The sequence below is a fragment of the Archocentrus centrarchus genome, chromosome 1 (assembly GCF_007364275.1).
Source record: "Archocentrus centrarchus isolate MPI-CPG fArcCen1 chromosome 1, fArcCen1, whole genome shotgun sequence".
In the NCBI taxonomy this organism is placed as follows: Eukaryota; Metazoa; Chordata; class Actinopteri; order Cichliformes; family Cichlidae; genus Archocentrus; species Archocentrus centrarchus.
Genome location: NC_044346.1, coordinates 13598721 through 13613484, shown reverse-complemented (window position 1 = coordinate 13613484; position 14764 = coordinate 13598721). Strand labels below are relative to the sequence as shown.

General features: G+C 42.7%; 1 protein-coding gene across 2 annotated transcripts in view; it reads left to right on the top strand.

Moving 5' to 3' along the window:
- Positions 1–14764, top strand: part of fhip1aa (FHF complex subunit HOOK interacting protein 1Aa) — a 34164-nt gene that overhangs the window by 13935 nt on the left and 5465 nt on the right. For both annotated transcript variants that reach the window (XM_030742411.1, XM_030742420.1), the window contains exons 3-9: positions 851–1071; positions 7984–8664; positions 11286–11444; positions 11572–11658; positions 12275–12442; positions 13075–13154; positions 13342–13544. In XM_030742411.1, the coding sequence (XP_030598271.1) occupies positions 964–1071; positions 7984–8664; positions 11286–11444; positions 11572–11658; positions 12275–12442; positions 13075–13154; positions 13342–13544 (1486 nt within the window). In that variant the 5' untranslated portion in view covers positions 851–963. The remainder of the gene's footprint in view (positions 1–850; positions 1072–7983; positions 8665–11285; positions 11445–11571; positions 11659–12274; positions 12443–13074; positions 13155–13341; positions 13545–14764) is intronic.

The window sequence follows — 14764 nt, the reverse complement described above, 5'->3', positions numbered from 1 at the left end:
ATAGCAGCTCACATGTTTCTGTTTTGAAAGGCACGGCTCTCATTCTGTTCCGAGTGTTGTCAACGAAAACTTCTGCCTTGTTTTGGCAGTATGAATCTTTCCATTAACATCCACTCCAAGGGAAACAACAAACTCGTTCCTTTCTGGGGGGGGAAGAAAAAAGGTGAGCATCTTCCAAATTTCCAGGGTGCCAATGTGAGTGCTGGAACTGCTCTGCGAAGCTGCCCTCGGGCTATTTTCAGCTAAAATAATATGTTTTTCATCCAAACAAGTGGTGTGAGCAGCGCTTTTCATGAATGTTGTAATGTTTCTGATCCAGAAGGAAAAGCAGGACCTACCAAATCATGTCTGAGCTACAGAACTAACAGTCTTTTTTTTTTTTTTTTTTTTTTTTTTACCCTCTGTGATCTCCACACTCAGCCAAAGCAGTCACACCCAGTTGCTGCTCGCCTTCTGATGTCACAAAATGTTTCTGTAATGAGAGTGATGTCAAGGGGCCTGCAGGAATCCAGTGGGGGGTGTATGAGATTCCAAAAGTGGTTTGACAGCTCAGTCCAAAGTGCAGAGTGCAGCAGGTGATCGTAGAGGAGAGAAAGAGACGCACCAAGCTCGACTTTACCGAGTCTCCTGACTTCGCCTGTTGTTGTTCTCTCTCCTGCATGCCTGTCATAGCTCGTAGCTGGCCATGCAGAAGCAACAGAAGGACTGCAGTCTGCAGCAATCACCACTCATATCACTGTGCTGCAATCTTATGAGGCAACCTTTTTTGGTTTTGTGTATGACTTCACCATGTGTTTCCCTTTTCTTTTCTTTTCTTTTCTTTCTTTCTTTCTTTTTTTTGACTCTTTAGGTCTCCTGTGATTATCCCTCTTTCTGTGGCTTTGGTAGCACCCAGTAAGCAGCCAGGAAAGCCCTCCCCGTCCTGCCTATGACATGGTCTAACCCGCATGTGATCCGGTCACCATGATGGCTTCTGTGGTTGCCAATGGAAACCGTGACGGGCAGTCTCTGGTCCTGAAAGGGGTGGACCCAGAGACCTGCATGATTGTGTTCAAGAACCACTGGGCTCAGGTAAAACACCAGCACCAAATTAACAGTCCCACAACTGTGAAGATTCGAGGCAAACGCACCAGAGAACTGCTTTCCTGGTTCTCCTAATTTTAGCAATATGCCTCTATGATCCTCTAATGCTAATGAAAAAGCCAACACAGACAAGGCTCCTCAAAATCGGTAGACCTGAAGTTGCATCGCCTGCTGAAATATGTTGGTTCTTAAAGGCACCAGGTCAGAGCTGGTGCTGCACTGTAAAACAGCAAATCTCCCTTTTCAAACTGCTATTTGACATGATTTAAACCCACAAGATACAGTGCGTTAGTGATTTAGGTGCCGTTTACACGAGACCGTTTTCATTTTGAAACGGTGTCGTTTTGATGCGTTTCGGCCTTGCGTTTACACGACAACGGTGTCGTTTTGATGCGTTTCGCCCTTCTGTTTACACGACAACAGAGTGAAAACGATGTGTTTCAGAAAAGGGGTCCAGAGTGGAGCGTTTCAGAAACGCACCGGCTTGCGTTTTCGTGTAAACACTTGAAACCGGGGTGATTTGAAAACGCTCGACTCGCACATGCGCACTATGGTTGCGACGGCCAGTTTTTCGCGCACGCGCAAACTGATAAACAGTACTCGCGGATTCACGAGTGCTTCTTATGCTTTTCCTGTGTTTTTACCGTTTTGTAATTCAGCGTTGTGTGCAGCAGCGATCCAACCTCATCATCTGTCCACACAAAACCTCTCACATTGGCCGTTTTGTAAGTAATGAACAATTTGCCGCACTACCTACTGTGTCACTCCACGCATGCGCGTCTTGCGTAAACAAACTGCAAAGAGAAAACCAACGCCAACTTGTGGCCTGGCATGGGAACTACATCGTTTTCATCGTTTCACATGTCCTCGTGTAAACGCGGATCGTTTCTGAAACGCCATCGTGTAAACCAGTGGTCCCCAACCTTTTTTGAGCCGCGGACCGGTTTAGTGTTAGAAAATATTTCCACGGACCGGCTTTTAAGGTGTGGCGAATAAATACGTCAAAATAAATGATATGACCATAACCAAGTGTGATATTTTCTACGTATAATAATAAAAAACGTGAATCCACTTTGTATTCGTATGCAACTCTATCAGCAGCGTTCTCGTAACATCCTGCCTCAACATGAATAACAGGCTCTCTGCCCACAGCGCTCCCTGGTCAGCTGTTAGAGCCATGGTAAAACATGCCTTCAAAATAAGATACACCGTAAAAACAAATACAGTAGAAATCACCTCAGTCGGATTCAAATGGCCCAGTTTGGGGTCTATTATCGAATTTCGCTGCAATGGCTTCTGCTTCATCTATGAATTTGCTTCTGCAAATTTTATAATCTGAAATTTTACTCGTAAGTGCAAGTTTGTAGCTTACACTTGCCACGATTGTCCCCGGTGAAATGAACTGATATAAACACTAAAACAATTTCCAGGCGTTGTTAGTGTGTGTGTAGTTGTGCATGAACGAGCCGATGCATGGAAGTGGGCGGACAGGAGCTGAGGAGGGTTTTAGCGCTAAACTCATCCAGTTTATGCGATCACATTTAACTGGAAATTTATTACAATGGGACCAGATTTTTCATCCGAGGTAGGTGAATATCCGACGGATTTATGTGATGATTTTATTGGAATTAATGTTAGGAAAAATCAGGACCTGCAGATGCCATCCAACTAGAGCGAAAACCCGATTTGTGCGACTTCGACTTAGGTGATTTTTACTGTATAAAGCGAATGAAAAATACAACTCACCATAACACTGAATCAGTGTAAGCCCCCTGAGCTTGTTTCTCTGATACTCATTTTTGCTGGCTTCTGGTTTGACTGGGTTCGGCTGATTTCACATGGAGCGTGGCTGCAGAGCCGCGGTGTCAAGCGCTGGAGAGTCAGTTTGATGGCTGGGTCTACCTCACTGCTATCCCCGGTGTTGATAAATAAAAATGGTAAATGGACTAGTTCTTACATAGCGCTTTTCTACTCTTGTTGAGCACTCAAAAATTTAAAGAAGCGTTATGTAGGTCAACCAACCGATTTCGTTAGACAGGCCTGAAGCTTCTGGGTTTAATTTTAGCAGTGACGTATCATGTGAGCAGAAACGTCTTGACACGTCAAGAGGAAGTCATGGAGGGAAGTAACGGAGCGAATCCGCCCATTTTTCAAAATAAAATATAGTTTAGGCGCAGATAATAAGTAAAACGGAAATAATTTAAGTTATTTATTCTTTATGTGCGGCCCGGTACCAAATGTCCCACGGCCCGGTACCGGTCCACGGCCCGGGGGTTGGGGACCTCTGGTGTAAACGAAAGGCTGAAACGCATCAAAACGACACCGTTTCCAGTGAAAACGGCTTCGTGTAAACGGCACCTTAGAGGGTTTGGTGTGCTTTGAACTTAGGGCGGAGCAAAGCTTCTTTTGTTATGCTAAACGAATCACCTAAAGGCTTCAGCTTCCTCATTAAAGCACATATGCAAGAGCAGCATTTATCCACTCATCTAACTCAAGAATGGAAATAAGTGTATTTATCAAAACTTCAAACCTTTAAAAACATCCACAAGAAAAGAGCAGACACTAAAATTTTGTGTTACAAATGATTGCTTCCTGTTCAGGCAGGTATCTACTCCCCTTTTATATATTAAAGAGAGTTGAGAATTCCAGGTTGGGAATGGCTTGTTTTGAACTGCATACAAGTTACAGTATTGTGCCAAAGTCTTGAGCCACCCCTCGTTTCTTTATATTTTCCTTCCAAGGAGCCAGGCTTCGATGTATTTTAAGTGATCTTGAGCAACAGTTTTCCAGACTTTCTGAAGGTCTTTCAAAGTTCTGATTTGGACATTGGCTGCTTTTTCACTCATTTTCAGTCCATTTTTCAGAGGAATGTATTTTTTTTTATTGAACCCTTTAAGACTGACCTATGAATCATTCAAGCATAAAGAAGGCACTGAACTCAAGGGATTAAACAGTGTTGTGTCTACACATAACTGAACAAAGAACCAATTTTAAATTGTATCTTTAGCCACTTTGTGTCTAAGCGCCCATTGCAAAAACACAGTCTTCATTCCCATTTCTTTAGTTGAATCAATGAAAAATGCCAAAGATAACACAGTTTGACAGACATGAAATAGTATTTTTTCATCGACAAAGTGATTCCCAAAGAGCTGTTACCCGAAGACTTGTCATATCTCAGCTTAGTGAGAAAGGTGTCCCTAAAATTTGAGGAATCTGGACAAGTGGAGGACTGATCCAGCTGCTGTTCACTGAAGCCTCATCAGAAATGGTCTCAGTGGAAGGGTGGCTGTCAAGGAGCCATTCCTAAAGGAAGGGAAACAGGGAGAAAAGGACTGAAAATCAGTGGCAACTGGTCTGATGGAGTGATGAATCCAAATTTGACCTTTTTTTGGTTCAAATCATCAGTATGTATGGAAGATGTCAGGAGAGAGGCACAGCAGTGAGTGTCTACGGCCATCTGTAAAACACAGTGGCGGCTCTCCTTCAAGAAGCCTGGAGAACTATTCCTGAAGACTGCTTAGAAGAAAGCTGCCTCAGAGAGTTCAGGCTGTGCTGAAGAATAAAGGTGGTCACTTTCAGGCTTGTTAGAATTGTACAAACTCTTTTTGATTTATATACTGTGTTTATACTTTGTTTTCAATAAATCACTGCACCTATTTTCCATTTTCCTAGCAAAATATATAGAAATGGAGGGTGGCTCAGGACTTTTGCACAGTCAACTATTATGAAACCCCTATAATTAAATGAAGTGCGTATATAAAAGCCTTGTACATAAAGATGCACATTCTGCTTAACCTTTTCCTCAAAACCTGACGGCAAAAAGTGACTCATGTAGTTCCTCTACAACAGTGAAGTGCAGCGTGGTCAGGGCCTGTGGAATCTTGGCGGAAAAAAGCCGACAGTCTCAGACTCCCGGCTCTTTCCAGCAGCGTGTGTCCCTGTTCACCTCCCGCAGGACCTGTCAGCCTGTTAATCTCACTCCTCCCACTTGGAGATAAACAAACTATGCACGCCACTGGCTAGACAATGAGGACACAGAGGCATGATGGCAACTTTCATCTACATTTGTGGTTGTCAGCGTGTGGTCTGACCCCTAATCAAAAGCAAGCATAATCCCAGTTTTGAACTCCGTAGTAGTTTGTAACAGTCAAATAAAAGTGAACGATAATACTGAACTATATCCAAAGACACATCAAGATTTTTGACATAATCAAAAACTAGGGTCTGGACTCCTTGTTCCAGATTAAATTTAACTTTGCTTCTGGCAGCACAAATCCACCCCTGCAGAGCCCTGTTTTCATTCTTAGTTAATCTCCAGCCTGATAAGGGCACTCTTGACTTGTTTCAGTTCAGAAAACACTGAAGTCGGAGGAACGTGCTGTAAGTAATGACCTTGTCCCTATGCGAGAAGCGCTCCTTGTTTCAGAGTTTGAAGATTAGGTTTATGTTCATTCGCTGGCTCGTATCAGCTGCTCTCCTGGCGTCAGTGTTGCGTCATGCTAAGTGATCTGTCAGTTGCTGGTAACAGCCTCTAACTGTAATCTGTACAGTGTGGACAGTGTGCTGATGGTTTCTGATTCATTCCAGTCATCAAGAAAAATCTGGCAATTTCTTTTTTGAATGTTCTTCTTTTGGTTTGATTTCGAACACTAATCTTCTCTTTCGTCGCTCACATTTGTTGTTGGGAGTCTCGACTTTTCTTATTAAGTATAGTGATGATCTGATTTATAACCATAAATGGTATTCCGAATGCACCAGCTTGTACATTGCTGTATCTGATGCATAACTGAAGTTACTGTAGCAGAGTGCAAACACAATGAGGCATTTCAGGCTGGCAATTTGATGCTACATTCATCTGAGGATCCTCCCATATCTATGGCACTTTCAGGCTAGCACGCTCATTTCTGGGACTGCTCAGGGGAAACATTTGATGTTGATAAAGCCTGAGCCTACTTCTTGGTCACATTTCCAACTAACTTTTTCTGTATGGCTCATAGCTTCAAATACAGAATACAGCCACCAATAAGCATCGTCAGACAAATCCTGAAAAACAACAACAACAACAACAACAAAAGACTTTTTTTGCAACTGACCATAAAACCACCAGCAGAAGGTGGCTCATGACCGTGGTTTCATGCTTCTGGCTGGTCAGTAGGTGAAATGCTTCACCCAGGCCTCCTTGCCGTTACTTCAGAAATGGCATGCGAGCCTGAGCTGGACTGATCCCTGCGGCGTGTTCCACTGAGCTAAGCCCCATCAGACTAAGGCTGGGATTACAGACTCTGTTCTCTTGCTTCCATTAGCCATGCCCAGTTATCTCATACACAGACAGTCATTGTCATGGCAGCAGTGTCAGCTTGGGGACACTGGCTCCATTATTGTGACACTGGTTTCTACACAACAGACACACACACACACACACACACACACACACACACACACACACACACACACACACACACACACACACACACACACACACGGGAGAGACTGGATACACAAAGGACTGTATTATTCTGTGCAACCAAAGTGAGTTCATCCATACAGTGCTGCTGGTCTATTTACACCACTTCTGTTGAACGTTAACCTGCCAGGAAGAAGGAAAGCATTGTACTTGTTTGTACTGCATACAGCCCCCCCAATTCCAATAAAGTTGGGACGTTGTATAAGATGTAAATCAAAACAGAATGCAATGATGATGCAAATCTTATAAACTCATATTTTACTCGCAGTAGAACATAGAAAACATATCAAATGTTTAAGTTGAGACATTTTACGATGTCATGAAGAATATCAGGCCATTTTGAATCTGATGGCAGGGACATGTCTCAAAGTTGGTCACAGGGGCGAGAAAAGACTGGAAAAGTTAGTGGTGCTAAAAAGAAACAGCTGGTGGAACATTTTGCAACTAACTAGGTTAACTGGTCTCAGGTCAGTAACATGATTGGATATAAAAAGAACATTTCAGAGAGGGAGAGTTTCTCAGAAGTAAAGATGGGCAGAGGCTCACCAATTGGCAAAAAGCTGAAACAAATAACGGGACAATTTCAGAATAATGTTCCTCAATATTAAATTGTGAAGACTTTGAATATCTCATCATCTACAGTACATAATATCATCAAAAGATTGTGATTGCCAGTGTTCCTGCATCTAGGAAATAATTTCATCTTTTTTCTGTATCTTTTTTGTGACATCAAAAATCTGCAGCAGTGTTTTATTTATATAAAAAATGATTTGTTTGGACCAAGACAAGAGTTTAATACATTTTTAGGCTAAAACTAGGCTAAAACTTGCAAGCTGTATTTCATTAAACTTAGTGAAACCAGGGCAAACAAAGATCTACTACTCATCTAGTTATATAGATGCAGATTTTTATATAAAAAATCTGCACAGTTCTCTCTCTCTCTCGCGCGCTCTCTCTTGCTCTCTCGCTCTGTGTGTGTGTGTGTGTGTGTGTGTGTGTGTGTGTGTGTGTGTGTGGTGATCAAAAAGGGAAGTGGAATTATGTGCAGTTACTTAAGCTAGAAAAATGACTTCCCTAGTTGAAAACAGGGCTCTCACTGAAGCGATGTCATGCAGGTTTCTTTTAAGTGTCTGTAAAGTGTCTCTCAATTGCATAATGCCACCTCAAGAGCTGACCTACATAAAAGGTGTATTAACCTGTGGTCGATGCTGTGGATTTCTCCAGTGGCTGAATTTAGTGATTTATACACACCCCACAGGGAAAGACTTTCAGGTTAGATCAAATATAACAGGAGTTCACCTGTTTGGGTTTTAGCCTGACTGCTGACAGACACTTTTAGGTATCATCCTTTCTATTTTTTTCATAAGCAGTTAAAAACGGAATGCTTTTGCTGTGTTCAGTTCAAATAAATTTTGTCCCCTTCTGTTGTACTGTAGGTAGTGAAGATCCTTGAAAAGCATGACCCTCTGCGCAGCAGCTCCACCCTGCCCTCTCTTGGCGTTATCAGCCTCACCTCTCTCTCTAGTGGCAGCGCTCGTTTTGGTGCCATCCCTGGAGACGAGGCGAGCGCGGTGCAGAACTATGTGGAGCACATGCTCTTCCTGCTGATGGAGGAGGAGAGCGGTCAGGCTGGGGCCATGGGCCCCATCCTGGAGTTTGTGGTGATGGAGAACGTGATGGAGCGTCTGTTTGTGTGGAGCCTCCGTAGAGAGTTCACGGACGACATGAAACTGGAGCAGCTGAAAATGTACGAGATGCTGGTGGGCCAGGCGCGCCAGCCTCTGCTGCATCACAAGCCCATCCTGCGGCCGCTCATGATGCTGCTGTCCTCCTGTTCGGGCACTACGGCGCCTGCGGTGGAAGCCGAGCTGGTGCTGCTGCTCAACCAGCTGTGCTTCGTTCTGGCGAAGGACCCTTCAATTCTGGAGCTGTTTTTCCATACCAGCGAGGATCAGGGAGCCACCAACTTCCTCATCTTCTCCCTGCTCATCCCTTTCATTCACAGAGAGGGCACAGTGGGCCAGCAAGCCAGAGACGCCTTACTGCTCATTATGTCTTTGTCTGCTGAGAATGAGCGAGTGGCCAAACACATCGCAGAGAACACCTACTTCTGTCCGGTCAGTCCCTGGTGAAAAATTACACTTTACACCCCCCCTCCCTTTTTTTTTTATTTCCACAACTCAGTGGTTCATTCTCTACTTTCTTTAAAATACAACATGGTTGTAAAAGGAATTGTTCTCTCCTAAGAAATCCCACTCACTCACTGGCATTAGTATTATTGTTCCCTGACATTTCTGTGCCTGGGTGTCATAATTAGTCAGAGAGCAGATAAAGATTAATTCATGGACTCACTTAAAAAAAAAAAAATCTGGCACCAAATGTGTGGCATTTATAAGATTACAGCACGCCTGCAAGCTAATCCCATGTAAGTAATGTCATTTACCCACAGCTGCAGACAGTGCTTTGAAAGATGGGTTTTAATATGATGCCAGTTGAACAACAAGAGTCTGAATTTAATTGGTTCCACCGGGATCTGCAAGAAGGGCACAGTGGAATAAAGCTACAGAGAATGTATATGTTACTATAATACTAATAACGCACTCATCTTACACTTTAATTTGGCTGCGCTGGTATAGGCTCTGTTGTTTGCGAAGCAGTTCTTGATATTTACAATGTAGGCATGCGCAGATCATCGAGCTACAGACCCCTGAGCTCAAATGTGGGCACAAAAAAAAAATGAATAGTAACTATCACAATATGGCTTCACTGAAAGTGTTCAAGTGTCTGTCATTTAATGAACAATGAAGCTTTTGTGGACACATTAAACAATCTGTTGAATTGTTCACCGCCCCGAGCGTTTTGGCATTATATGAATGTTGAAACAAAAATTAATGTGCAATTGGAACTCAAGAGAGTTTTTCTCCAGGAAAAATTTCTTTATCTAATTTTTAAAAAATGCAGGCAAAGCAGAAATATTCCCTGCATACTCGTTTCTGAAGGGCAGCAGGGCGCACACTGATGAGGGCAGCTTGGCTTCTTCATTTAGCTCCAACCACAAAGTTTCCGGTCATAAATCAGCTGTGACTGTCGTTGCTGCTGCTGCTGCCAGCCTCTGCGTTAGCTCGCATGTCATCTTGCTGAGCGTTGTCTCAACAACTTTAAAGTTCACTCTCATCCTGAACAAGAAATGGCTATTTTCATAAAGGCCGGACATCCATGTGTGCGTGCGTGTCATTCTGTCTGTAAACACGATAACTCAAAATGTTTTGAATGAATTCTGATAAAACGTTGTATCTTTCCCTCATTTCCTGTCTCTCTCCACTGCTGATAAAAGCCGCTGTGGCCAAAAATGCAAAAGAAGAAAAATAAGATTTAAACCACTCCTTCAAGGTCAGTAGATTGATCTGAAGGTCAAAGTGGTGATAATGTATGTATGTGGCGTTGTTGTGTGTTTCTTACTGCCATTGTTTGTTTTGACAACATATAGGCATATAGGGAATGATATACAAGGATCATAAATATACTGTGGACCTCTGACCTCTTCTTCAAGGTCAAGTCCTGCTCCTACTTAATGTCTGTAAATGTCTGTCATTCTGCCCTTAAAAGATTTTTACTACACTTTAAACGTCTTTAATTGCATTTGAAAAGAACAAAATAAACAAAATGAAGATGTAGAAAATACTATTCCCTTAAAAGTAAATTCTCCCCAGAGTGTGAGCTGCCTTGGCAGATGTTTGCACTCGTCATGGCCATAGCTACTTGAGTTTGGGACAGACGACTAAGAGAGAAAGGGGCATGTTTCTACCATGACATCATTTTGTTATATTATAGATAAAGAATATCCATATTTTAATAATACATGATTTCGAGATCTGAAGTTTAAGAGAATCAAATTGTTCTTTTTTTGTTTTGTTTGTGTTTTTTTTTTTTTTCCCACTTTGGTTCTTGGGTGGGCCAAAAACTATGTGTGTGGGGGGGCTTCTGGACACATGCCTAGAATGCCCATTGGATAATTCAGCCCAGAGCACAGGAGCACAGGGAACTTATTTCAAAATGAATGCATTAATTAGAGTAACATGCAGAACACGTCGCACCTCAAATATTGCTACAGAGCCAAGCTGACCCACAGGAGGCGTAAATCCATATGGATGCTGTGCTCGGAGGAAGCAGCCGGCTGATATGTAGGCTGCTGCATCGCTTATATTTGCATTACAAGTTACAAAGTGGAGGCCAAGAAATGATTTGCAGTTGTGTTTGGCTTTGTAGTGAATAGTAAAACACAGTAATAAATCAGTTGAAGCCAAAGGTAAAATTGACAGCATAGATGCTGCGTGTGCATATAATTTATGCCATATGGTACACTGCTTCATTAACATTTAATTAAGACTCTGTAATCAGTTTGTGACAAATGATTTTTTTATAGATTGCATAGATTACATGATGTACATGTTTGCAGCACCCTAAAGAGTCTGTCATAGTATAGATATACTGTTAAAGTGCACTAAACACAAAGTGTGTGTGAAGCCAATGGGAGCATCATTACTTAAAACAGTTTGACTCGAGGATGCCATTAAAACAAAGTTATAACTGTTCTTCATTCTTTGGGAGTCACAGTTGCGCCACATTTCTGGAACATCCCTCTAAAAAATTCCCCAGAAATGTGAACCACACTGTGGTGCTGGAGGAAAACTTTAGATGACCATAGATTAAAACAAACAAATCCCCCTCTCTCCTGCAGGTGCTGGCCACAGGGCTGAGTGGCCTGTATTCATCTCTGCCCACTAAGCTGGAGGTCCCCAGCGAAGAGTGGCACTGCCTGCACAAAGAGGACTGGCTCCAGATGCCATCACTCATCCAGTTTCTCAACTCACTGGAATTCTGCAGTGCTGTTATTCAGGTGAAGACATGTGCCAGATAAAAGCACTGCCTCATGAAAAATGCATTCACATGTGATAAATGGCTGCGACCTCCTGCCTGACTTACACGCTTGACTGACGTGCCCCCCTGATATTGACTGTTCCCAGGTGGCCCACCCTGATATCAGAGACCAGCTGGTTAGCTACATCTACAATGGTTTCCTTGTGCCTGTCCTTGCACCAGCGCTCCACAAGGTTGGCAATACCACAGTCCTTTTTCTTCACCTTCGTGTACAGCCGTGTAATGTGTAAACAAAAACATACAAAATAAATAGGATAGAAGGAGGAAATGTCCAAAAACGTCTAATGTTTCTCCCCCTCTACCCAAGAATTAGTTGTGCTGATAGACATTACTGTCATTCATTAAACATTAGCTTGGCATAAAGACTAAACAGAAAATCCATTAACTTGACTCTGTCTAAAGGTAGGGTCAGGTTAAAGGTCAGGTTAAACAATCGAGACAGAGTTGTCAGGGAGGTTACGAGTACTGGAAGGGTGTAAAAAGACCCAGATTCCAGCTTATTTAATGTTCAGACACAGCTCTAAATAATGCCGTTCCTCTTGTTTGAACAGTTATTGTAAAATCAGTCATCACCGCGGCCAATAATAAAATTACCTAACTTCTCCAACGTAAACAAATCCTGTATATAGTAAAATACTGCTACAATGCTGAATTCTATTTAATATGCAATAACTGCAGAGCAGAACAATTAGAGTATACAAATAAGCACAGGAACTAGTATACGTAGATCATTCTGGCACTCACACAGTTATGCAGATGCGGTACTGACTGATTCCTGTCTTTGCACAGCTGACTCTAGAGGAGGTGATGACCACCACAGCTTACCTGGACCTCTTCCTGAGAAGTGTAACAGAGCCAGCACTGCTGCAGACCTTCCTCTCCTTCATCCTCCTCCATCGTCACGAGAGCGTCCACATCTTGGATACTCTGGTCAGCCGCATCAACACACCTTTCCAGGTACTGGTGAAGGCAGCACACAGCTCAGAACACACGTTTTGATGTGCGACACATCAAACACCAGGAACAGGAACCAGGAACAAATTTAGAGCGACAGCACCGAAGCTGGCAGACTCCTGACATGGAGTTGCATTATTTATTTATTTTCTACTGTTAAAGGAAACTTATGTAATTGTTTAACAAGCAGATGTGGTGAAATTTCTTCATAACTGAATAAATTAGTGTTCACAGTGCTGTTCGTGTAAACGCCTCAGGGAGTACCCAGCTGCAACCTTTAACATACATGTTTGAAATCTTGTGCAGCTGATTTAAGGAAACTTGGGGCATGAAGCAGGAGGATATAAAGTTCAGCTTAACTTTATATCCTTAATCCTTAACTCACCTTAACCCTGACAAAAGCCTAAATGACTCTAACATTGAGGAGACAGTGGCACTACTGTAATTAATTATTTTCAGTATTATTTTTTATTCATTTGGTAGATTTTCTAAATAAAAGACGCCTATGAAATTTTTTAGAATTCAAAATGCAGCAAATATTCACATTTCATAAACTCAAACTAGAGTAAATTCAATGGTTTTCTTCTGATATACAAAGTTAATTTGCTTTGTCGTGTCTCTCTGTGACTTTGCAGTTGGGCACCGTGTCTCTGGCGCTTTTCCGCACTCTCATTGGTTTATACTGTGAAGATGTGATGCTGCAGCTCATACTGAGGTGAGTGGCGCACACGCGGACACGTTCCCACTCATGAAACATGGTGCATCTAATTGGTTTACAGCATGATGAGCTTTTACTCTCTGCCTCCCACCGTCACCATCTGTCCGCTGTTCCCCTCCTCCCCGTTCTCCGCCTACGACCACACGCTGGCTTTCCTAATGTCCCTTCCCATATGCCTCCCCAGGTACCTGATCCCCTGCAATCACATGATGCTGAGTCAGAGACGTGTAGTGAGGGAGAGGGACTGCTATTCGGCATCAGCAGCTAAAATCCTGGCGTTAACGCCGTCCTGCTGCTCTCCTGATCGCAGCCCCCCGCCCCTCCGTCAGCTGGAATCCATTCTTTTTTCCAAGGGTGGAGAGACTCCCAACAACTCGGGCAACACAGGTAACAGGGAGAGGACATTAAAGGACAAGTCTTTCTAAATGATTACAGCTTAAGTCTAACTTTTGTAGTTTCAGACTTTTTTTTTTCTGTATGACCACAGTGACTTTGTTATAATGAAATCCGACTGGACAAACACCATGACTGAACAGGTTAAACGAGCCAAAAATAAAAGGAAATGAGCACACATGCAGTGTAATATTTTCAGGCTGCATATCTGTCCTTTTCTTCTCTCTTAAATGCCTTGAGAAAATTCCTTCAATTATGGTACAAATGTTCTTTTAGACTCAAAGTCAGAGGTCACAGTGACCTCCAGAAGACACATTTTTGGCCACAACAAAATAATTCATAGTTGGGCTGCACAGTTATGGGCAAAATGATTATGGTGATTACTTTGATCAGTATTGAGATCACGCTCATCCACTGATTTTGACTGACAAAAAATGCAAAAAGGTTTTTATTGCACACTCAGTGTAAACATAACACTGCTTTAACATGCGTGCTGTGCTACATTCCTCATTCCTACATTACTCAACAGCTTTGAGAGCTGCAGCGTTCTGTGTACAGTGTGGTTTCTGCTGCTTTGAAAGAAGAATTGGGTGAGGGGATACCATCTTTTGTCCAGCATGTTTACCCATCTGAAGCCTTTTTAACTGTTTAGTGGACTGTGTTGGTGATTTCAGTGCATCTTTGTGAGCTGGATGGATGCACTGACGGGCTGTACAGGTAGATATTGGATGTTTCCAGTTAGCAGCCATCACATTGCTTTTCTTGGGCTTCATGCATTAATTATACTGCAGTTTATGGTGTGTTTTCAGGTAGTTGAAGAATTCAGTTCTGTTTGGATATGATTTGTTCTTGGTTAACATCACTTGCACTAAATCCGAGGTATTTCCAAATAACGGATGGTGATCGAGGGACAAGCTCTTCGCCGCCTGCTGTGTCAGACATTTGATTTTAGTTTCGACAGTCTCTTATCTGTTGTCCATCTGTCTTTTAACCTGGTGTTATGGGTCCAGGCTACATCCAGGAAGCTTGATGCTGCACAGTGCAGGGACCAGCTGTGATTGGCTCGTGCAGGCACGTCATCACAAAGCGATTTAAGGGAGAGCGTGATTTGCTTTTGCTTGGCATTCGGTTGGCGCAGCACGCATTTTCAATATCACTCCATCATGTTCGCTTAATTGCGGGAAGACAAATTGTGAGATTAAAATTCGATCAAC